This window comes from Leucoraja erinacea, chromosome 23 (assembly GCF_028641065.1).
Source record: "Leucoraja erinacea ecotype New England chromosome 23, Leri_hhj_1, whole genome shotgun sequence".
Taxonomy (NCBI): domain Eukaryota; kingdom Metazoa; phylum Chordata; class Chondrichthyes; order Rajiformes; family Rajidae; genus Leucoraja; species Leucoraja erinaceus.
This window is the reverse complement of record NC_073399.1, coordinates 9,586,574-9,611,573: the sequence shown is the minus strand read 5'-3', so window position 1 is coordinate 9,611,573 and position 25,000 is coordinate 9,586,574. Positions and strand designations below refer to the sequence as shown.

At 48.5% G+C, this 25,000-nt stretch overlaps 1 protein-coding gene and 1 long non-coding RNA gene across 2 annotated transcripts in view; one reads left to right on the top strand and one right to left on the bottom strand.

Annotated features, from left to right (window-relative positions):
- Positions 1-23,715, top strand: part of LOC129708206 (uncharacterized) — a 79,278-nt gene extending 55,563 nt beyond the window's left edge. The window contains exon 3 of the long non-coding RNA XR_008725307.1: positions 23,269-23,715. This is a non-coding gene — a long non-coding RNA (uncharacterized LOC129708206). The remainder of the gene's footprint in view (positions 1-23,268) is intronic.
- Positions 1-25,000, bottom strand: part of notum1a (notum, palmitoleoyl-protein carboxylesterase a) — a 43,154-nt gene that overhangs the window by 14,176 nt on the left and 3,978 nt on the right. The window contains exons 2-6 of the mRNA XM_055653820.1: positions 24,002-24,054; positions 20,714-20,809; positions 15,957-16,017; positions 14,374-14,432; positions 11,304-11,406 (exon numbers count right to left, since the gene is read on the bottom strand). Coding sequence (XP_055509795.1) covers positions 11,304-11,406; positions 14,374-14,432; positions 15,957-16,017; positions 20,714-20,809; positions 24,002-24,054 — 372 coding nt within the window. The remainder of the gene's footprint in view (positions 1-11,303; positions 11,407-14,373; positions 14,433-15,956; positions 16,018-20,713; positions 20,810-24,001; positions 24,055-25,000) is intronic.

Here is a 25,000-nt window from a genome sequence, read left to right as displayed (position 1 = left end):
ACAATCTACCTCATTGGTGACCCTCGGACTATCCTTGTTTAAGAAAGAACTGGAGATGCTGGAAAATTCGAAGACAGAAATGCTGGAGACATCGACTCAGCGGGTGAGGCAGCGTCTATGGAGTGAAGGAATAGGGGCCTTTTCGGGTCGTGACCCTTCTTCAGACTCTATTCCTTTGCTCCATAGATGCTGCCTCACCCGCTGAGTTTCTCCAGCAATTTTGTCTACCTTCAATTTTTCCAGCATCTGCAGTTCTTTCTTAAACATTTCTTCAATTGCGCTTGTGCAGTTTACAGCCCAGTGCTGTGAATATTAAGTTCTCTCACCAGGTAGCCCCGGCATTGCCTCTCTCTCTATCCCTCCCCCACCCAGGTCACAACAGCTTCTCGTTTTCACCCGACACACAGTTGACAATGGCCTGTTTCCTTGATCATCGTAACTTATTTGCACATCTTTGTTCTTTATATCTCCACGTCACTGTCTATATATCTCCCCATTCCCTTATCGCTAGCCAGTCTGAAGAAGGGTCTCGACCCAAAACATCGCCTGTTCCTTCCCTCCATAGATGCTGCCTCACCCGTTGAGCTCCTCCACCATTTTTCTGTCTACCTTCGATTTTACTAGCATCTGCAGTTCTTTCTTAAACAAAGTATCGCTTGATATTCACCATCAACATCTCCCCGCTGCGGGACATATGTGTCGAACAGTCAACAGATGGAATCAAGATGGAGACGGAAGGGACTGCAGATGCTGGGATCTGGTGCAGAACACAGTGCTATAGACAATAGACAATAGACGCAAGAATAGGCCATTCGGCCCTTCCAGCCAGCACCGCCATTCAATGTGATCATAGCTGATCATCCACACACTCACCGTGAAAAAGTGTTTCCTCATCTCCACTCTAAATGGCTTACCACTTATTCTTAACCTCTGGCCCCTGGTTCTGGACTCTCCCAATATTGGGAACATGATGCACGAAATGGAACATATCGCAAGTGGCACGAAGTACAAAAGTTGTAAAGTTTTGAGGCAAAATGACAGGTTGTTTTTTAAATATGCTATAGAAATAAAAGTGACTTGGCTTGACTTGACATGACGAGGTATTTAAGAGACATGTGGATAGGCATGTGGACGTTCAGAGATCTGAAGGAGAAGCGTTATGTTCAGGTGGATAAGAGTTGCTTGGCATTATTTTTCAGCACTGACTTTGTGGGCTGAAGGGCCTGTTCCTGTGTTGTTCCTCTTATGAGCTTATACACCTCTATAAGATCATGCCTCATCCTCCTGCACGTCAAGGAATAATGTCCTAGCCTGTTCAACCCCTCGAGCTGCCAGAGGACGTAGTTGAGGCAGGTACCATCGCAACGTTTAAGAAACATTTAGACATGGACAGGACAGATTTAGCAGGGATATGTGGGCCAAAAGCAGGCAGGGAGGGGGGGACTAGTGTAGACGGGACACATCGGTCGGCATGGGCAAGTTGGGCCGAAGGGCCTGTTGCCGCACTGCGTGACTCTCCCTATAGCTCAGGCCCTCAAGTCTGGGCAACATCCACATCCACGTGAAAAAAACCCAGGAAGAATGGAGAAGCTCTGTCTAGGGTACATGTTGGAACCTGGGTCCTGGACTCTACCACCTTGCCACCCTGCAAGTGCGCAGAGGGCAATGTTTTATACGCAGCGAGAGCTTCCGTCTCCATCTCCCTTTCGCTCAATCAGTTCCAGACCTCCGTCCTTCCTAAAGCGGAATAATATCTTCTCAAATCCTTTCCTAATCCTTCATCCAATTAGTGTAAATATCTTTCCCCCCCCCTCCCCCCCTCCCCTCCAGTTACGACTCGCTCTCTCTCTGCCAAGAGAAATAACTCTCTCTCTCCCTCTCTGTTTATCCCGGTCCAGGCCGCCTCATGAGTTTAATGAACAAAAACATTTTCTACTATTTCAAAAGCCTTTGTACAAAAGCTAAGTGAGCAATGGTGGTGATTACACCAGAGCCACATGAAACGATGCTTGTTCGTAGGAAGGGCTACCCGGCCATTAATGGCAATTCCGCAATAAAAACAAATATACTCCCAGGCTGGGTGAATGGAACATTTCTTTAATCTCCGGGACCTCGCTTTGAAGCCAGGCCACAATGTTGGGACAGATCCTCGTTTTTTTTTTAACAGCCCTTCGAGGTGGCACAAGTGGTGTGGAGATCGAACCTTCCTGACTGATGTCGCTTCAAGTATTTTCTCCAGCCGCTGGGCGTTTCTCACCGGGGAATAAAGCGCTCACTGTGTTCCCTCGTTACCCAGTGAAATGTGCACCAGGGTCACGGAGAAACTGACTGCTTGCAGATACCGTCCCCAAACTCAATTCCTTATAAGTTTTAGTTTAGAGGTACAGCGCGGTAGCACGGCCTTCGGCCCACCGAGCCCGCGCCGACCAGCGATCCCCGCACGTTAACGCTATCCTAAACACACCAGGGACAATTTTTTTTAACACACTTACCAAGCCAATTAACCTACAAACCTGTAGTACTATCCTACACATCATTTACAATGAACCTACAAACAATAGACAATAGGTGCAGGAGTAGACCATTCGGCCCTTCGAGCCAGCACCGCCATTCAAAGTGATCATGGCTGATCAACCCCAATCAGTACCCCGTTCCTGCCTTCTCCCCATATCCCCTGACTGCGCTATTTTTAAGAGCCCTATCTAGCTCTCTCTTGAAAGCATCCAAAGAACCTGCCTCCACCGCCCTCCGAGGCAGAGAATTCCACAGACTCACCACTCTCTGTGAGAAAAAGTGTTTCCTCGTCTCCATTCTAAATAGCTTGCCCCTTATTCTTAAACTGTGGCCCCTGGTTCTGGACTCCCCCAACATCGGGAACATGTTTACTGTTTTTAGCGTGTCCCAACCCTTAACAATCTTATATGTTTCGATGACAGTTTCTAATGGAGATGAGGGTTGTGAGTGTGTGAAATTCTCTGCCTCAGAAGGCAGTGGAGGCCAATTCTCTGGATACTGTCTCTCTTAGATAGAGCTCTTAAAGATAGCGGAGTCAGGGGATATGGGGAGAAGGCAGGAACTGATTAGGGATGATTAGCCATGATCACATTGAATGGCGATGCTGGCTCGAAGGGCTGAATGGCCTCTACTCCTGCACCTATTGTCTATTGTTACACACTCTTTGTTCAACTCTTGGATCAGCGGCGTGCAGCAGCTCAGCGTCTCCTCCATCCTCCCTCACTACATTCCACTGCAGGGAATCAGTGGTGTTGGGAATGGACATTGTCACAGAGAGGAGCGAGTCGCTGCATTTTACCGTCTTCAAGCGCAAACTCCGCCTGAACTGACTGGACAAGGCCGCAACTATTCGGCATGTGGGAAGAAATCACAGTCGCCCAGGAAAACCCCACGCGGTCACGGGGAGTACGGACAAACTCCGTACAGACATCACCCGAGGTCAAGATCGAACCAGGGGGAGTCTGGCGCTGGGAAGCAGCAGCCCTCCCACTGCGCCACCGTGCCGCCCTGGCTATTCTTCCTCTGATGTTGCCAAGTTGAATGAGAGAATTGAAGGCTGCGAAAGACAATGCTTTTTTTCTTGCTTGTAAATAAATTTAACCAGCGGGTGGAAAGGGCTACTGGTGGAAAGGAACGATTAGTGGGCAGAGAATTAAGGTGAGAGCAGCAACGTTTAAAGGGGATGTGCAGGGCACGTGTTGTTTCACACACTAGGGTGGTGGGTGCCTGGAACGGCAGCGCTGTCACGGGTGGGGGTGGAGGCAGATAGATACACAGTGGCGTTTAAGAGGCTTCTAGATGGGATATGGACCACATGCAGGCAGAGGAGATTAGTTTACGCCATGTGTGGAAAGGAACTGCGGATTCAGGTTCATACCGAAGATCGACACAAAGTGTTGGAGTAACTAGGCGGAACAGGCAGCATCTCTGGAGAGGTGGAATGGGTGACGTTTTTCGGTTCGAGACCTGTCTGAGCCAAAACCTCGCCCATTTCTTCTCTCCAGAGATGCTGACTGGCCCGCTGAGTTACTCCAGCACTTTGCTTTTATCTATAGTTTACATCACATTCGGCATGGACAATGTGGGCCAAAGGGCCTGGTGCTGAACTGTGTTATTTATGTGTTCTATTTTATTGGGAATATCACACTGTCTAATATTTCCTGTTTTCAATGTTAAAACGGTGGAAGTGCCCTCCACACACAGACTGCAGTGTTTCGAAAGGCAGCTTACCACCGCTTGCTCAATGCGTAGGAAAGATTAGCAACGTTACTCCTGTCTGCCTGCGTTTGGCCCACATCACCCTAAAGGGCCTGTCCCACTTGCCGATTTTTTTCGGCGACGGCCGGCGTCATATCAGTGTCGCCAAAAGATTTTGAACATTTCAAAATCCAGCGGCGACAAAAAAAATGTTGCGACACTTGAAAAAACAGCGCGCATCAATACGTCGCCACGCCGCGTCTCGGCCGTGAATTTTTCGGTGACCAGATACGTCAGTCAATGATTCCGGCAGTCGACGAAACAAAATCGGCAAGTGCGACAAGCCCTTAAACCTTTCCTACCCATGTCCCTGTCTAAGTATCTTTTTAATGTTTTTACCGTCGCTGCCTCAAAAGGTTGTGGGTTGCAAAATCTCACATGGCAGAATCATTCATATAGCACGGAAACAGCCCATCTTGCCCACACCGGCCAACATGTCCCATCTACATTAGTCCCACCTACCTGCGTTTGGTCCATACCCCTCCAAACCTGTCCTATCCACGTAACTATCTAAATGTTTCTTAAACGTTGCAATAGTACCTGCCTCAACTATCTCCTCTGCCAGCTCGTTCCATGCACCCACTGAGTGAAAGAATTGCCCCTCAGATTCCTCTTAAATCTTAGGTTACACAAAAAAGCTGGAGAAACTCAGCGGGTGCAGCAGCATCTATGGACCGAAGGAAATAGGCAACGTTTCGGGCCGAAACCCTTCTTCAGACGGGTTTCCTCTTAAATCTTGTTCCTCTCACTGTAAACCTATGACCTCTGGTTCTTGATTCCCCTTCTCTGGGTAAAAAGACTCACAGTTTCATACTACTGTTTCCCCTCACGGTTTTATACATTCCTCGGCCTCCTGTGCTCCAAGGAATAAAGTCCTAGCCTGCCAAACCTCCCCCTGCAGCTCAGGCCCTCAAATGCTGGCAACATCATTGCAAATCCTCTCTCCACTCCTCCCAGCTTAATGACACATTCCTGGTCGTCTTCAGGAAATGATTGTCATGGTACCTTATCTATTTCTTCCTTGGTTGTCCCCAGAATCACATCCAGGTCATTTGATACTTTGAATTGTGAGTGTTTTGAACTGAAGCCTAAACTCAGGAATTCTTCACCCACTTCTGTGGGAATGTTTCAGAAAGAACAGCGGATGCTCGAAAAATCGAAAAATGCTGGAGCAACTCAGCGGGTGAGGCAGCATCTATGGAGCGATGGAATAGGTGAAGGGTTTTTGGTTGAGACTGATGTGGAGGTGGGGAGGGGGGGGAAGAAAGGAAGAGGCGGACACAGTAGGCTGTGGGAGAGCTGGGAAGGGAAGGGGGAGGATAGAGAAAGCAAGGACTACTTGAAATTGGAGAAGTCAATGTTCATACCGCTGGGGTGTAAACTGCCCAAACGAAATATGAGGTAGGCGGCGCGGCTCTGGCCAGCAGCGGCCTCTGCAGCCTGTCCGCGTTTTTATTATTTTTTGTCTGTGTTTTTATGTAGTTTTTGTTATTTTATGTTGGGGTGTGTGTGTGGGGGGGCGGGGGTTGGGTGGTGGGAGGGGGGGAGAAACTTTTGAATCTCTCCCTGCACTGGAGACCCGACCTTTTTCCGTCGGGTCTCAGGTGTCGTTGAGGCCGCAACGAGGAGCGGCCTCCAACAGGAAGAAGCCGGGGACTCAGGTGCCGACTCACCGTTGCCGTCGCGGAGCTGGCCGGGTCCGGAGCGGGTGGGGCGGTGGAGGAGCGCTGCTGCTGCTGATGCTGCTGCTGCTGCTGCTGCTGCTGCTGCTGCTGCTGCTGCTGCTGCTGCTGCTGCTACCGGAGAGTCGGAGGCTCCAACGGCGGGTCTGTGGACGACGGCGCCGGGAGCCCGCGGCTCCCTGGAGAGAGACCGCTTTTCGGGGCTCCTGCAACGGCGACTTCTCCCGCCCGTGTTGCGGGGTTGAAGAGCTCCTGGAGCGGGGCTTACATCACTGCCCCGCGCGGCTGGAATGGTCGCGGACTCTGCGAGCGCACACCGGGGGCTCCAACACCAAGACCCGGTGTGTGACCTCGCACCACCCGGCGTGGCTTCAATGGCCGCGGGACAATCGCCATCGCCAGCCGGGGGCTATGACTTTGACTCTGACATCGGGGGGGGGAGAGTGCAGTGGAGAGATAAGTTTTTTTGGCCTTCCATCACAGCTATGTGATGGATGTTTATGTTAAATGTAATTATGTTGTGTCTGGGGTCTATTTGTGTGTAATGTATGGCTGCAGAAACGGCATTTCGTTTGGACCTCCAGGGGTCCAAATGACAATTAAATTGACTCTTGACTCTCTTGACTCTTGATGAGGTGCTGCTCCCCCAATTTCCGGTGGTGCTCACTCTGGCCATGGAGGAGGCCCAGGACTGAAAGGTCAGATTCGGAATGGGACGGGGAGTTGGAAGTGCTGGGCCACTGGGAGATCAGGTTGGTTAGTGCGAACCGAGCGGAGGTGTTGGGCGAAGCGATCGCCAAGCCTACGCTTGGTCTCACCGATGTAGATCAGCTGACACCTAGATGAGGTTGGAAGAGGTGCAGGTGAACCTCTGCCTAATTAACTTCTGTGGGAATAGCTAGTTTAGTATAGTTTAGTTTATTCTCTCGTTACCGAGGCTTTTTGTTGTGTGCTAGTCAGTCAGCGCAAATACTATACATGATTACACTCGAACCATCCACAGTGTACAGATACAGAATAAAGGGGATACTGTTTAGTGCAAGATAAAGTCCACAAAGGTCCGATTAAAGATAGTCTGAGGGTCTTCAATGAGGTAGATTGTAGCTCAGAACCCTCTCTAGATGTTGATAGGATGGTTCAGTTGCCTGATAAACAGCTGGGAAGAAACGGTCTCTAAATCTGGAGGTTTTCACACTTTTGTATCTCTTGCCCGATGGGAGAGGGGAGAAGGGGGAGAATGATTGCGGTGAAACATTTGGATCCTTAATCTTTCATTCTTTGAGTCTGAAGAGGGGTCTCGACCCGAAACGTCACCTATTCCTTCTCTCCCTAGATGCTGCCTGACCCGCTGAGTTCCTCCAGCATTTTCTGTCTACTTTGGATCCTTAACCTGTTCCCTGCCTTTTTCTATTTGCCTATCGATCATCAATATCTTGCCTTTTTTTGCCTCACTGAAATATATTTAATTTGTACTTTGTCTGTTTCCTGTTGATTCATTTTGTGTTAAGTACAGTCCTGTTTGCCAAGTTTTCACTCCCTTTAATCTAGGCAAGATCCCTTTTTTAATCTCAGTATAATTAGCTATTTCAAGTTCAGCGCACATGCCTCTTGCTTTTCTTGTTCCTGGCTATTCTTACATTGGGCATAACAACACTGCGGTTGCTCTTCCCCAAGTGGTCCCCTGATTTAACATGGCCGGTTTGTTTCCAATGCAAAAAAAAAACAGTCAAATAGCTCTTCTTGGCTGCTAAAGTAATGATGTACTGCCATGGAGTCATAGAGTGATACAGCATGGAAACAGGCCCTTTGGCCCAACTTGCTCACGCCGGCCAACATGTCCCAGCTACACTAGTCCCACCTTTGATCCATATCCTTCCAAACCTGTCCTATCCATGTACCTGTCTAAATGTTTCAAAACGTTGGGATAGTCCCTACCTCGTTATGTACATTCACCTACTCTGGGCAAGAGACTCTGTCAGTCTAAACAAATTTGTTACTCTCAGGGTCTCGACCCGAAACATCACCCATTCCTTCGCTCCATAGATGCTGACTCACCCGCTGAGTTTCTCCAGCATTTTTGTCCACCAGGTTTCTAAACACGCTAGAATTTAGAAGATTGAGGGGGGGGGGATCTTACAGAAACTTACAAAATTCTTAAGGGGTTGGACAGGCTAGATGCAGGAAGATTGTTCCCGATGTTGGGGAAGTCCAGAACAAGGGGTCACAGTTTAATTGATAAGAGGGAAGTCTTTTAGGACCGAGATGAAAAAAACATTTTTTACACAGAGAGTGGTGAATCTGTGGAATTCTCTGCCACAGATGGTAGTTGAGGCCAGTTCATTGGCTATATTTAAGAGGGAGTTAGATGTGGCCCTTGTGGCGAAAGGGATCAGCCACGATCATATTGAATGGTGGTGCAGGCTCGAAGGGCCGAATGGCCTACTCCTGAACCTATTTTCTATGTTTCTATGTGTTAATTGGCTTGGATGGTGCTAATGTGCAGGGTCCGGACTTGGTGTGCCGAAAGGCCTGTTTCCGTGCTGTATCTCTAAACTAAACCATCCACAGCTTGGTAAGAGAGGAACCACAGTTCATGGGGTTGGATAGTTCAGTTCTGTACGAGAGAGATAGAGTTACCGACTGCATGGCCAAGTATAAAATTAGGAGACAAACGTCACAGATTAAAATAGGCGTGAACCAGGAACTGGAATTTGAGCGGGGGCAAGACAGGGCTGGTATATTCAGTTACGTAGATGATAAACGTTGAGAGGGGAGTGAAATAATGAGGATAGAGTAGAAAGTGGCACTATAATCAACCCAGGATCGATCCTGACTATAGACGCTGTCTGCGCGGAGTTTGCACGTTCTCCCCGTGACCCGCGTGGGCTTTCACTGGCATCTCTGGTTCCTTCCCACACTCCCAACAAAAGACTTACAGGTTTGTGGGTTGGCAAAAATGCTGGGGAAACTCAGCGGGTGAGGCAGCATCTATGGAGCGAAGGAATAGGTGACGTTTCGGGTGTCCCGAAACGTCACCTATTCCTTCGCTCCATAGATGCTGCCTCACCCGCTGAGTTTCTCCAGCATTTTTGTCTACCTTCGATTTTTTCCAGCATCTGCAATTCTTTCTTAAAAAGGTTTGCAGGCTAATCGGCTTGGTGTTAAATGTAAATTGTCAATTGTAAAATGTGAAGGATGAGAGGGGATCTCATTGAAACGTATAAGATTGTTAATGGTTTGGATACGCTAGAGGCAGGAAACATGTTCCCGATGTTGGGGGGAGTCCAGAACCAGGGGCCACAGTTTAAGAATAAGGAGTAAGCCATTTAGAACGGAGACGGGGAAACACTTTTTCTCACGGAGAGTGGTGAGTCTGTGGAATTCTCTGCCTCAGAGGGCGGTGGAGGCAGGTTCTCTGGATGCTTTCAATAGAGAGATAGATAGGGCTCTTAAAAATAGCGGAGTCATGGGATATGGGGAGAAGGCAGGAACGGGGTACTGATTGTGGATGGTCAGCCATGATCACATTGAATGTCGGTGCTGGCTCGAAGGGCCGAATGGCCTACTCCTGCACCTATTGTCTATTGTCCCTGTAGGATAGTGTTGGTTTGCGGGGATCGCTGGTCGGCGTGGACCTCGTTTCTGCGCTGTATCTCTAAACTGAATCTAACGGAACAAAACTAAACTCCGAGCAGCAACTCCTCGGGCAGTGGAGGGGCCGCGGGGCAGTCGGCAGAGCGGAGATCGTGATGGATACTGCGTGGATCAGAGATGCTGAGAGAACAGATTTCAAATGCCAAGAAACAAGAGAAGGTTTGCGAGCTCTTACCTCTGAGCCAGAGAGAGAGAGAGAGAGAGAGAGAGAGATCATCCAACTCGCTTGCTGTTTTATACTATCTCATTTCAATTTCACGAGAGCATGGACTATTTTCAGCATTCTCGGTTCCCAGCATTTTGAACGTTCCAAACTCATGGAACGATGGCAACAAGCCTTGAGAACCAAGCCTTGCAAGGCAGGATTCACAATGGCCCACTCCACATGCTACACGGCACGGTGGCGCAGCGGTGAAGTTGCTGCCTAACAACACCCGGGACCCGGGTTCCATCCTGATGACGGGTGATGTCTGTTTGGAGTTTGCACGTTCTCCCCGTTGACCTGCGTGGCTTTTCTCCGGGAACGCCGGGTTTCCTCCCACACTCCAACGATGCGCATGTTTTTGGAGGCTAATTGGCTTGGTAAAATTGTAGGTTGTCCCTAGTGTGCAGGATAGTGTTATGGGGCTGTCCTACTTTCATGACCTAATTCACGACCTCTGCCGAGTTTGCCCTTGACTCGTACTCGCAGCATGGTCGTCACGAGGTCGCAGGAGGTCGTAGGTAGGTCGTAGGTAGGTCGTGATGCTAGTCGTAGGTACTCGAGGCATCAAGTAGGTCGGGGCGTTTTTTCAACATGATGAAAAATGTCCACGAGTAAAAAAGGTCATGAATAAGGTCGTGAAAGTGGGACAGGCCCTTTAGAGTGTGATAATTGCTAGTTGGTACAGACTCGATGGGCCGAAGGGCCTGTTTCCACACTATATCTCTAAACTAAACTAACCTGAGCATTTTCCTTGATTAACAATGATCCTTTTTCCTTGAACATTGTCTCCTTTGATCTCTAATTTTCACACCTTGCCCTTCCTTATCTCTCTGTTTACCTCTCCCCTGACTCTCAGTCTGAGGAATGGTTTCAACCCGAAACGTCACCCATTCCTTTTCGTCAGAGACGCTGCCTGCCCCGCTGAGTTACTCCAGCATCTTATGTCTATCTCGCTGTAAAGTCCGCACGTCTTCCGAGAGGGGGAGGAAACCGGAGAAAACGCACGGAGGTGACGAGGGAGAACATACAATCTCCATACAGACAGCGGCCGCGGTGAGGATTGAACCCGGGTCTCTGGCGCGGTGAGGCAGCAGTTCTACCCGCTGCGCCACCGTGCCGCCCTTGCCTAGTTTCATGTCTTGATTAGAGAATTAGGAACTCGAATTAGACTGGAAGATTTCATTCACAAAGAAGTTACAACCTGAAGACTTTCATTCAAAGGCAACAAATGCCAACCGTGTCATTGACGTGGTGCAAAGATGAATGAATTCACATTAATTTTATCTTATCAAATATTGCAGGTGAGACGGAATGGAATTTAATCTATAAGGGCTGTGGCCAGTATTTAAGATCTAAATGGATATTTGATCATAAGCGAGATGATCTGTTCTCCACCAGGAATTCGCTTTGATCTTTAAGAAGCATTTGATCTTATCTCACAAGAGGGTGGGAGCCTTAGCATTGGGGCCCCGTAAACACAAACAACGTACCTGGTGCCTGCTAACAGAAGAATCTTTGCATTTTCAAGGCCTTTGGTCAATAGTTCTTTGACAACCTCTTGTATAATCAGCGCTCCCATGAAAGCATATTCACCTGCAACAAAGAACGAGGAGAGACATTTGTGGTGACTTCGGACAAAGAATGGCTCGGACATCAAAAAATATTGCTTGGAACAGAGACATAGAACGAAGAAAGATGCAGCACAAGAACGGCGGCACAGCGGTAGAGTTGCTGCCTTGCAGCCCTTGCAGCGCTGGAGACCCGGGTTCCATCTCGGCTCCGGGTGCTGTCTGTACGGAGTTTGCACGTTCCACCCGTGACCTGCGTAGGTTTTCTCCGAAATCTTCGGTTTCTTCCCACGCTCCAAAGACGTGCAGGTTTGTAGGTTCATTGGCTTGATGCAAATGTTAAAAATTGTCTCTCATGTGGGGGGGATATTGTTAATGTTCAGGGATCGCTGGTCAGCGCAGACACGGTGGGCCGAAGGGCCTGTTTTTTCGCTCTGTATCTATAAACTAAACCAAAAATGAAACTAAAAACAGGCCATTTGGCCCAACACGATACCAAGATATACTGATCTCCTCTGCCTGCTCATGGTCCTTATCTCTTCATTCCTGCATTCCCATTCCCTCCTTCTGCAGATGTACAGGGCCCTAGTGAGACCACACCTGGAGTATAGTGTGCAGTTTTGGTCCCCTAATTTGAGGCAGGACATTCTTGCTATTGAGGGAGTGCAGAGCAGGTTTACAAGGTTAATTCCCGGATTGGCGGGACTGTCATATGCTGAGAGAATGGAGCAGCTGGGCTTGTACACTCTGGAGTTTAGAAGGATGAGAGGATATATCATTGAAACATATAAGATTGTTAAGGGTTTGGACACGCTGGAGGCAGGAAACATGTTCCCGATGTTGGGGGAGTCCAGAACCAGGGGCCACAGTTTAAGAATAAGGAGTAAGCCATTTAGAACGGAGACGAGGAAACACTTTTTCTCACAGAGAGTGGTGAGTCTGTGGAATTCTCTGTCTCAGAGGGTGGTGGAGGCAGGTTCTCTGGATACTTTCAAGAGAGAGCTAGATAGAGCTCTAAAAGATAGCGGAGTCAGGGGATATGGGGAGAAGGCAGGAACGGGGTAGTGATTGTGGATGATCAGCCATGATCACATTGAATGGCGGTGCTGGCTCGAAGGGCCGAATGGCCTACTCCTGCACCTATTGTCTATTGACTATATCCATGTGTATACCTGTGTCCAACAATCACTTGCCAGACCTTTCCCCGCCCCAACCTGTCCCTCCTTACCACAACCAGTCCGATGAAGGGTCCCAACCTGACACCACACCCATCCTTTATCTCCAGAGTTGCTGCCCGACCAGCTGAGTAACTCCATCACTTTGTGCCGATCCTGGGTAAAAACCAGCAGCTGCAGTTCCTTTCTCCGCACAGTGAATTTAGTTCAGTTTACTTCAGATTTCTTCTCTGTGGATTGTCACCTTGTCGTGGTGGAGAAGCTTGTGTGGTCCTGAGATCCTGAGAGCGATGCCGTCTGGAGCTATGCTCCTGGTAGGGCCACCCATGGCGGTAAGGTCGAGGGGGAGGTCTCTGACAAAGAGCAATCCAACCAAGACCTCAACGGTGGAAACAGGCAGAGGATGATGGCTGACCTTAGTGGAGCGTCACAACGGCTGGGAAGGCGGATGAAGGCTGCAGCAGAAAAGGGTCTCTGGTCGTCTTGGACTCCATGCCACTGGACCCTGACCCGGATCTGTCAAGGTGGCTGCGGTGGTGTCTCCCCACGTTAAACAAAGTCACGCACAGGCATCCTCCATATAGGGAATAGCCCCCTGGAGACACCCATGGTCAACCTTGACCGAAAGAGGCCTAAGAAGACTTCAGATTTACAGCACGGAAACAGGCCATTCGGCCTGCCGGGTCCATGCCCACCGTCGATCATCTGTTCACACTAGTTCTATGTTATCTCACAGTTGCATCCGCTCCCCAAACACTTGGGGAAATTTTACAGAGGTCAATTACCTACGAAACCGCACGCCTTTACTTAGTTTCAGTTTTGTTTCGTTTATTATAGTCACGTGTACCGAGATACAGTGAAAAGCTTTTTTCTCCCGTGCTATCTAGTCTGGTTAAAAATAGACCGAGGGTCTCCAATGAGGTAGTTGTGGTCATTCTCTTACTTCCTTATTTGTTTAATTTAATTGAGTTTATAGTCACTTGTACCGAGATACAGTGAAAAGCTTTTTTTGTCGTGTGGTATCCAGCCAGTGGAACGACTGTACACGATTACAATTAAGCCGTCCAAGGTATACAGCTACACGATTATGAGAATAACGTTTAGTACAAGATAAAGTCCAGTAAAGTCTGCTTAAAAATAGCACAAAAGGGTATCCAATGCTGCAGATGGTCTGCTCTCTAGTTGGTGATAGGATGGTTTATGCCCGTTTCACTTAAGAAACCTGAACAGAAACCTCTGGAGACTTTGCGCCCCACCCAAGGTTTCCATGCGGTTCCCGGAGGTTTTTGTCAGTCTCCCTACCTGCTTCCACTACCTGGAACCTCCGGCAACCACCTGCAACCTCCGGGAACCACATGGAAACCTTGGGTGGGGCGCAAAGTCTCCAGAGGTTTCCGTTCAGGTTTCCTTAGTGGAACAGGGGCATAAGTTGCCTGATAACAGATGGGAAGAGACTGCCCCTGTATCTATTTTTCAGGTTTGTTTATTGTCACGTGTAACGAGGTCCAGTGAAAAGACTATTGTTGCGTGCTAACCAGTCAGCGGAAGGACAATACGTTTTCATACTTCCGCAACCTTTTGCCCGAAGGGAAGTGAGAGGGAACCGGAGCACCCGGAGGAAACCCACGCGATCACGGGGAGAACGTGCAAACTCCACACAGGCAGCAACCGGGATCAGGATTGAACCAGGGTCTCTGGCGCCGTGAGGCAGCGGCTCTTCATGCTCCCTTACCCTATACATTCATTGAGTGTCTCCAATTAAGATCTGTAGGGGTAGGTTCCACTCATAACACCACAGAAACAAGAGGAGAGCTTACTTTTCTCGGATTTCGGGGATGCCCCGCTCCACACGTCACTCGAGCAGTAAGGGATGAAACTGAAATGGAAAAACAGAAGCACAATTATCAAATGCAATCAATGCAGCTCAATGGGGAATGGTATGTCAAGGAATTGTACAGAATAATGGCCTGAAGAAGGGTCCTGACACAAAATGTCGCCTATGCTTTGAAGACGACAGATGGCACAATGGGCTAAGTGTTCGGCTGGCGACTGGAAGGTAGCCGGTTCGAATCCCGCTTGGAGTGCATACTGTCGTTGTGTCCTTGGGGCAAGACACTTCACCCACCTTTGCCTGTGTGTAATGTAATGTAATTATGTGAAGCACTTTGGGGTCAATGCAAGTTGACTGAAAATGTGCTATATAAATAAGATTATTATTAATTATTAAAAGTCCTGTCCCGAAACGTCACCTATAATCTGAAGAAAGGGCCCAACCTGTAATGTCGCCCATCTGTGTTCTCCAGAGCACATGGCACGGGTGGTAGAGTTGCTGCCTCACAGCGCCAGAGACCCAGGTTCGATCCTGACTATGGGTGCTGTCTGTACGGAGTTTGTATGTTCTCCCCGTGACCTGCGTGGGTTTTTTCCGGGTGCTCCGATTTCCTCCCACATTCCAAAAACGTACAGGTTTGTAGGTTTGGTGTAAGCGTAAATTCTCCCTAGTGTATGTAGGATAGTGTTTGTGTGCGGGGATCGTTGGACAGGGTGGACTCGGTGGGCCGAGGGGCCTGTTTCTGTGCTGTACTGTATCTCCAAACTAAACTAAACTCAAGTCAACAAGAGCTACTGTTGGCTGTGAAATGCTCTGGGACGCCCCGAGGCTAAGAAAAGTCAAAGCAACGAGTGTTTGCTTCTATAATAACCTTTGGAGCCCGTCTTGAGTTTCTGCTAGGGTTACAACGTGCCAATAAACAGGGCAAGGCCAGAGAGTCAGCACCAGTAAAGGCGTTCTTAAACCTCCCCAGATCACCAAACCCAGAATGAATGGGAGGAAAGGAGTTTGTTTACTTTCAGAACAAGTCTAGGCTGGGAGCTAGAAATGCATCAGTGTCTCTCCGATGTCTAAGTTATTTCACAGCCCCGTCTTCACCACTTACCACCCCCAGAGGAGAAGACACAGCACACCTACAGATTCAGGGATAGTTTCTTCCCAGCTGGTATCAGGCAACTGAAACCAGAGCACCCGGAGTGAACCGATGCAGGTCACAGGGAGAACGTGCAAACTCCATACAGACAGCACCCGTAGTCAGGATCGAACCCGGGTCTCCGGAGCTGTGAGGCAGCAACTCTACCGCTGTGCCACTTTGTGCCTTCTCTTGCTTTCGTTCTTTCACAGTTCTGATAAAGAGCCCCAGACGTGAAGCGCATTGACTGATTCTCTCTCCACAGATGCTGCCTGACCTGCTAAAAGGTTCTCCCGCATATTCTATTTGCAATGTTTTGATTTTACAGTGGTTTTCCGTTGTTTGATTTGTTTGATATGCCCCAGTGCTTCTTCCTTTTCTATTTCCGTCCCGCCTTATTGAGATCCTTTTATTGAATTTTATCGAGCTGAACTTACACGATATTAGCATTCCACCAGTAAGGGTTTTCTTCCGGCTGAGAAGACAGCATTCCCGTTCCTGTTGGAAGGATAACCCAAGAGGTCAGGTCCAGAGGTCATCGACTTTGTTAATACAACACAGTTTATCTATCGGGCCTCCTCCAATGACAAAGTGAGGCCCAGCGCAAATTGGAGAAACATCACCTCATATTTCTCCTGGGCAGCTTACAAACCAACGGTATGAAAATTGATTCCTCTAACTTCAACTTGCATTCCCTCTCTCTCTCTCTCTCAGTCCCTTCTCCTCCCGAGTTCTCCCGACTATTTCACCGTCCTCCTGATCAATTTTACTGATTGTGTGCCTCGTTGTCACCTTCCCCTCAAAAGGGTCTCGACCCGAAATGTCACACATTCCTTCTCTCCAGAGATGCTGCCTGACCCGTTAAGTTACTCCAGCACTTTGTGTCTATCTTTGGTCTCTGCATTTCCTCCCTGCACATTTTATCGGAGACATGTTTTATTCTTCCGATTATTTAAAATCTCAGGCTCTTTGATTGTCTGAGACATTTTTTGAAAGTGCAATAGGATTTGCTATCAGGGGCAAGGCCTAATGATCCACTACTTGAGGCCTAGCTGTCTCATGCAGCCCACTCTCCTGTCTGGAGTCACCATGGCAACCAGGCCTCAAGTTCGTTGGAGGCACAAGGCCACAATTTGTTTTTCATGTTTTTATTGGTTTTCCATAATATGATTCACCGAATGATCACAACCTAAACCTACCCATCTGTTCCCGATGTTAGGGAAGTCCAGGACAAGGGGTCACAGCTTAAGGATAAGGGGGAAATCCTTTAAAACCGAGATGAGAAGAACTTTTTTCACACAGAGAGTGGTGAATCTCTGGAACTCTCTGCCACAGAGGGTAGTTGAGGCCAGTTCATTGGCTATATTTAAGAGGAAGTTAGATGTGGCCCTTGTGGCTAAAGGGATCAGGGGGTATGGAGAGAAGGCAGGTATGGGATACTGAGTTGGATGATCAGCCATGATCATATTGAATGGCGGTGCAGGCTCGAAGGGCCGAATGGCCTACTCCTGCACCTAATTTCTATGTTTCTATGTTACTGTTTATTTTTAATGCTTCACTGATTTTCCTTCATTACTTACCTTATTCGTTGGCAGTTCCATATTGGAAAGAATGAATGAATGATACTCTATTCCCACATGTACCTCGGCACAGTGAAATGCTTTGTTTTGCATACAAGCTGGGCACTACGCAAGTGTGGCCACGTTTTGGTGCCGACAAAGCTGCCATCAAACATGCAGCAGCCCCCTCCTACCCCCTTCCCCTTCCCTCCCACAACCCCCCCACCCTAGCCAGCCCCCCCCCCCCCCCCCCCCCCCCCCCCCCCCCCCCCCCCCACACCCCCCCCCCCCCCCCCCCCCCCCCCCCCCCCCCACACTTGTGTCTATCCTCAGCATAACATCCTCGATTACATTGATGGGGTTGTGAAAGGCATTGTACCAGCAGTTTCTAATACCTACACCGTCGTAAGTTCATAAGTGATAGGAACAGAATTAGGCCATTCTGCCCATCAAGTCTACTCCTCCATTCAATCGTGGATGATCTGTCTCTTCCCTCCTAACCCCATACTCCTGCCTTCTCCCCTTAACTCCTGACACCCATACTAATCAATAATCTATCTCTGCCTATCTCTTATAGAAACATATAAAACTCTTAAAGGATTGGACAGGCGAGATGCAGGAAAAATGTTCCTGATGTTGGGAGAGTCCAGAACCAGGGGTCACAGTTTATGAATAAGGGGTAGGCCGTTTAGGACTGAGATGAGGAAAAACCTTCCAATCTCTGCCTCAGCCCTCCCTCCCACGTCTAGAGACACAAGATGCTGGAGTAACTCAGCGGGTCAAGCAGCATCTCTGGAGAAAAGCGGGATTGCTTCTTCAATTCCAACCCAGAAGGTCACCCATTCCTTCTCTCCGCAGATGCTGCCTGACCCACTGAGTTACTCCAGCATTTTGTGTTTACCTTCAGTGTAAACCGGCATCTGCATTTCCTTCCCACACACTCTCATAGTCTGACTATCTTCCATTTGCACTCTTAGGACTGATGCAAGGTCTTGACCCAACATGTTGGCCACCCTGGTTACACAAAAAAGCTGGAGAAACTCAGCGGGTGCAGCAGCATCTATGGAGCGAAGGAAATAGGCAACGTTTCGGGCCGAAACCCTTCTTCATGTTGGCCACCCTTTTGCCTCCACAGATGCTGCTTAACCCGTGGAGTTCTTCCAGCGATTTATTTTCTGCCCCTTAGACTTAGTTTCATCTATGGGGGCAACATCTTCTCAGCGGTTTAAGACCGTACAGATTTTAAACAGTTCACTTCTCATTCTTCTAAAGTCCATTCACTATGGACTCAATATAGTTCATCTTTGCCCATGACATGCCTCCTCCATCTTAGGAATCAGTTTAGTGAATCTTCTCTGCACTGTTTTCTTGCAGCTTCAAGTCTGTTCCTTCCCAGTTTAGTTTAGTTTATTCTCACGTCCACCGAGGTACAGTGAAAAGCTTTCACAAGATCATAAGGTCAAAAGTGATAGGGGTAGAATTAGGCCATTCGGCCCATCAAGTCTACTCTGCCATCCAATCAAGTCTGATCCGCCTCTCCCTCCTAACCCATTCCCCTCCCTTCTCCCCATAACCCCTGACACCCGTACTAATGAAGAATTTTTCTATCTCTGCCATAGAAATATCCACTGACTTGGCCTCCACAGCCTCCTGTGACAAGGAATTCCACAGATTCACCACCCGCTGACTAAAGAGATTTCTCCTCATCTCCTTCCTAAAAGGTGGCCCTTTAATTCTGAGGCTGTGACCTCTAGTCCTAGACTCTGCCACTAGTGGAAACATCCTCTCCACATCCACAGGTAGACACAGAATGCTGGAGTAACTCAGCGTATGAGGCAGCATCTCTGGAGAGAAGCCCATTCCTTCTCTCCAGAGATGCTGCCTCACCCGCTGAGTGACTCCAGCATTTTGTGTCTACCTTCGATTTAAACCAGCATCTGCAGTTCTTTCTTACACATTCTCTCCACATCCACTCTATCCAAGCCTTTCACTATTCTGTACGTTTCAACGAGGTTCACCCTCATTCTTCTAAACCCCAGCGAGTGCAGGCCCAGTGCCGACAAACGCCCATCATTGTTTAACCTACTCATTCCGGTAGTATGGTGGTGCTGGCTTGTAAGGCCGAATGGCCTACTCCTGCACCTATTGTCTATTGTCCTTTCGTTGCGTGCTATGTCTTCTGTCTTGCACCCTCTTCCAGATATTCCTTTTTATTCTTTCTTCCCACTCTTTCCTTCCACACTCAAATCGCCATCTCCCCCCCCCTGCCTCTGAACGTGCTGAATATAACCTCTCATAGGTTGAAATATAAAAGTTATCTGGAACTGCTGGTACTGATGAAAATGTCCTCAACTTGGTTAGTTTAGAGATACAGCATGGAAACTGATCCTTCGGCCCACCAAGTCCATGCCTCATTCCTATCCCACGGAAGGTACAGACAGTGGCGGACTGGCCAGGGTGTCAGCTTGCCCGATGGCAAGTGGGCCCCTGATGAAGTGGGCCCCCTTTGTCTCCTGGCAACCAATATTTTTAGACACAGACTCAGGAACAGCTTCTTCCCCTCTGTTGTCAGGCTTCTGAATGGTCCTTCCATAAGCTCGGGGGGGGGGGGGGGGGGGGGGGGGGGGGGGGGGGGGGGGGGGTACAGTCCCATTCACCTCTACCCCATTGTGGACATTGGACTTTGTCTCTGCAACTGATGTGCTACACTGCTGAGAACTATATTCTGCATTCAGTATCTTCCCCTTTGCTCTACCTATTGTACCTGAGTTTGACCTGATTGTATTGATGCAAGTATTAGTATTATCGTATCTGAATGGGTAGCATGTTAAACAAAGTTTTTCACTGTACCTCAGTACACATGGCAATAATAACCCTCAAGGATCACTGGTTCACACCGGTTCAGTGTGATCTCACTCCCTACAAGATAGCAGCAATTTACAGAGGCCAATTAACCTACAAGCCCGTACCTCTTTGGGATGTAGGATACAGCATGGAAACAGGCCATGGGCCACCAGGTCCGCACCAACTAGCGATCACTGCATACACTTGCACTATCCTACACATTAGGGACAATTTACAAATTTACCAAAGCCCAACTGACCTAGAAACTTGAGATAAGACACAAAATGCTGGAGTAACTCAGTGGGTCAGAGCATCTCTGGAGAAAAGGGATAGGTGACGTTTCGGGGTCTGAAGGATGGTCTCGTCCTGAAACGTCACCAATTCCTTTTCTCCAGAGATGTTGTCCGGCCCACTGAGTTACTCCAGCTTTTTGTGTCTATCTTTGGTTTAAACCAGCATCTGCAGTTCCACTGCACACCTAAATAAACATGCACGTCTTTGGAGTGTGGGGGGAAACCACAGCACCTGGAGGAAACCCACGAGTTCACAGGGAGAACGCGCAAACCACACACACACACACGCATGCACGCACGCCCGCGCACACACACACAGCACCCGAGGTCGGGATCGAACCGGAGTCTCTGACTCTACCCGCTGCGCCACTGTGGATTCCCATGTGACTCTGAAGACCTTCTCTATCCACATACGCCGCCTGACATGCTGAGCATTTGCAGCATTTCTGCAGATGGCCAGCGTGAGGCGGTATTTGCTGTTGGGTTGCCGACACACACCTGTTTTACTGTGAGGCCAGTGGGTGGAGCTCATCAGACGGTGCATGGAGTTGTAGCGGCTGTCACAGTTCTCTTTGCTGAAGCAGTACCAGCCCCCTGGGAGAGCAGACGAAGAGGCATGGTTAATATGTATCGGTAGGACAACAAGACATTCATAACATATAAACAGGCCCTTCGGCCCAACTTGCCCACACCAGCCAACATGTCCCAACTACACTAGCCCCCATCTGCCTGCATTTGACCCAAATCCTTCTAAACCTGTCCTATCCATGCACCTGACTAACTGTTTCTTTAATATTGGGATAGTCCCTTCCTCAACTACCTCCTCTGGCAGTTTGTTCCATACACCCTCCACCCTCTGTGTGAAAATTCACCTCTCAGATTACTATTAAATCTTTTCCCCTTCACCGTAAACCTATGTTCGTAAGTGAGGGGAGCAGAATAGGCCATTCGGCCCATCACGTCTACTCCGCCATTCAATCATGGCTGATCTATCTTCCCCTCTTAACCCCATTCTCCACCCTTCACCATATAGTCCCAGACACCTGTACTAATCAAGAATCTATCTATTTCTACCTTAAAACTATCCATTGACTTAACCTCCACAGCCTTCTGTGGCAATGAGTACCATAGATTCACCACCCTCTGACTAAAGAAATTCCTCCTCATCCCCTTTCTCAGGGAATATTTTTTATTTCTGGAGCTATGTCCTCTAGTCCTAGACTCTCGAACTAGTGGAAACATCCTCTCCACTAGTTTGGTTTAGTTTTGTTTAGAGATACAGCGCGGAAACAGCCCTTCCGCCCCATCGAGTCCGCAGCAACCAGCGATCACCCCGCACACTAACACTATCCAACACACACTAGGAACAATTTACAATTTTATACCAAGCCAAATAACCTACAAACCCAGGTTCTGTCTATCTGTACTGAGTTTGCTGCACATTCTCCCTGTGACCACGTGGGTTTTCTCCAGGTGCTCTGGTTTCCTCCCACACTCCAAAGACGTGTGGGCTGCAAGTTTAATTAACTTCTAGTGTGCACTGTGCAAATCGGCTGTAGAGTGTAAGACAGAGCTAGTATATGGGGTGACCGTTGGTCAGTGTGGACTCGATGGGCCGAAGGGCCTCTTTCCACGCTGTATCTGTAAACCAAAAATCATGATACTTCATCCAGATTCCTTGGAATATCTTGTCCCTGGTTACATTATTTATGGTACTTTCAATGATAATAGCACTTTGATTTTTTGTTCCGGGAGACGAGATTAGCGAGGATGACACCAGCAAGGAAATATTTATTTCTTTCTCGGGTTATTCCGAGGACATTCACTGCTGACCGCATTATGTGAGGCAGGTTAGACAGATCGGGCAGACTATGTACACTTCCTCCTTAAAAGGGCATTAGTCAACCCATTGGCGGTTACTATTATTTTTCACGACCATTTGCTGGTTCTGGTTCAGGAATGACATCATGGTTCCGATGCCCAGTCGCAAAACTCGGTTCCGTTTGGTGTCACGTGTGACGAGGTACAGTGAACAACTTTCGTAGCTTCCTGATCCCGTTATCAGGCAACTGAACCGTCCTCTCATCAGCTCGACTGAGTGCAGTCCTGGTCTCCCCTCAACTTCGCTGGAGACCTTGGAACTATCTTTAATTGGATACGTGTGGGAAGGAACTGCAGATGCTGGCTGACACCGAAGACAGGGACACCAGATGCTGGAGGAACTCAGCGGGTCGGGCAGCATCTCTGGAGAAAAGGAATCGGTGACGTTTCGGGTCGACAACCATCTTCAGACCTTTGGACTTTATCAAACCTCAATATTATATGTTGTGCCCTTTATCCTTTATCAATGCCCTGTGGACATTGTTTGTAACCATGTAGAGTCTTTACTTTGACTGGATGGCACACAAACAAGAGCGTTTCATTGTACCTCTGCTCACATGATAATAAACTAAACTAAACTATAGTCAACTAAGTAAGGAACTGCAGAACTAACCCTAACCCTAACTGCAGATGCTGGTTGACAAAGGACTATAGACAATAGACAATAGGTGCAGGAGTAGGCCATTCGGCCCTTCGAGCCAGCACCACCATTCAATGTGATCATGGCTGATCATCCACAATCAGTACCCCGTTCCTGCCCTATCTAGCTCTCTCTTGAAAGCATCCAGAGAACCTGCCTCCACCACCCTCTGGGGCAGAGAATTCCACAGACTCGCCACCCTCTGTGAGAAAAAGTGTTTCCTCGTCTCTGTTCTAAATGGCTTACTCCTTATTCTTAAACTGTGGCCCCTAGTTCTGGACTCCCCCAACATCGGGAACATGTTTCCTGCCTCTAGCGTGTCCAAACCCTTAACAAATGTTATATGTTTCAATGAGATTCCCTCTCATCCTTCTAAACTCCAGAGTGTACAAGCCCAGCTTTTCCATTCTCTCAGCCTATAACAATCCCGCCATCCCTGGAATTAACCTTGTAAACCTACACTGCACTCCCTCAATAGCAAGAATGTCCTTCCTCCTGAACCGAACCCAATTCACTGTTTCTCTCTCCACAGATGCTGCCTGGCTACCAGAAGATCTACAGCACATTATTTATTTAGTTTAGTTTAATTCAGAGTTTAGAGATGTAGCGTGGAAGCAGATGCTTCAGCCCACCAATTCCCTACCAACCAGAGATCACTAGAAAGGCTGGCAGTATCATCAAAGACCCACATCACCCTGGCCACACACTCATCTCCCCGCTACCTTCAGGTAGAAGGTACAGGAGCCTGAAGACTGCAACGTCCAGGTTCAGGAATAGTTACTTCCCCACAGCCATCAGGCTATTAAACTCGGCTCAGACAAAACTCTGAACGTTAATAGCCCATTATCTGTTTATTTGCACTTTATCTATTCATGTGTGTGTGTATATATTTATACAATGGTATACGTACACACTGATCTGTTCTGTAGTCATGCCTAATATGTTCTGTTGTGCTGAAGCAAAGCAAGAATGTCATTGTCCTATCAGGGAACCATGACAATAAACTCGCTTGAATCTTGAATCTATCCTACACACTGGGGACAATTTACCATTTACAGAATCAAATTAATCTCCAAACCTGCATGTCTTTGGAGTGTGGGAGGAAACCGGAGCACCCGGAGAAATCCCACGTGGTCATGGGGAAAATGTACAAACTCCGCACAGCCAGCACCTGTGGCCAGGATAGAACCCGGGGCTCTGGCGCTGTGAGGTCCGCGAGTCCTTTAGACATAGACACGTAGTCCTTTAAGAAAGCCCAAACTCACCTTCTAAAAAGACAAGCCACCTCCTGCTTCCTTTAGACTCCTTAATGTAGTATCTGTGGAGGCAAGACCAGGAATATCAGTTAGACCATTGGAAGGACTCGGTTTAAAGTTGAGTGTCGGAAGGAACTGCAGATGCTGGTTTACACCAAAGAAAGACACAAAATGCTGGAGTAACTCAGCGGGACAAGCAGCATTTCAGGAATAAAGGAATGGGTGACGTTTCGGGTCTGAAGAAGGGTCTCGACCCGAAACGTCAATCATTCCTTTATTCCAGAGATGCTGCCTGTCCCGCTGAGTTACGCCAGCATTTTCTGTCTATCTTTGGTTTAAAGTTAAAATCTTGTCACGGTCATTTGGCATGAAAGGTTAATTAGAATTTGATTTAGGCTGACATGGGGAGGTGTACACTAAAGATATTGGGGACCAGTTCCCATCAGAGCAGGAGTAAAACATCACCTTTTCTCCAGAGGTGCTGCCTGACCCGCTGAGTTACTCCAGCATTTTCATGTTCAATATTTGTAGGAGCAGGATTAGGCCATTCGGCCCATCTAGTCCACTGTCCCCCCCCCCCCCCCCCTTCAATCATGGCGGATCTTTCTCTCCCTCTCAAACCCATTCTCCTGCCTTCTCCCCATAACCCTTGACACCTTCATTGTGTGCCTGCCATCAGTATAAACTAGCATCTGCCGTTCCTTCCTGTACAGGGAAACTTAACTGAGTTTAGTTGAGTATGTGCAGGAGTAGGCCATTCGGCCCTACAGCGGGAGAAACTTGCACTTCAGCCCACTGAGTCGGCGCCGTCCAGTGATCACCCTGTACACTAGTTCTATCCTAGACACTAGGGGACAATTCACCTTCAAACCCGCGCGCCTCTTTGCAGTGTGGGAGGAAACCGGAGCACCCGGTGAAAACCCCCGCCGGTCGCGGGGAGAACGTGCAAACTCCGCACAGGCAAACCGAGTCCGAGGTCAGGACGGAACCCGGGTCCCCGGCGCTGCT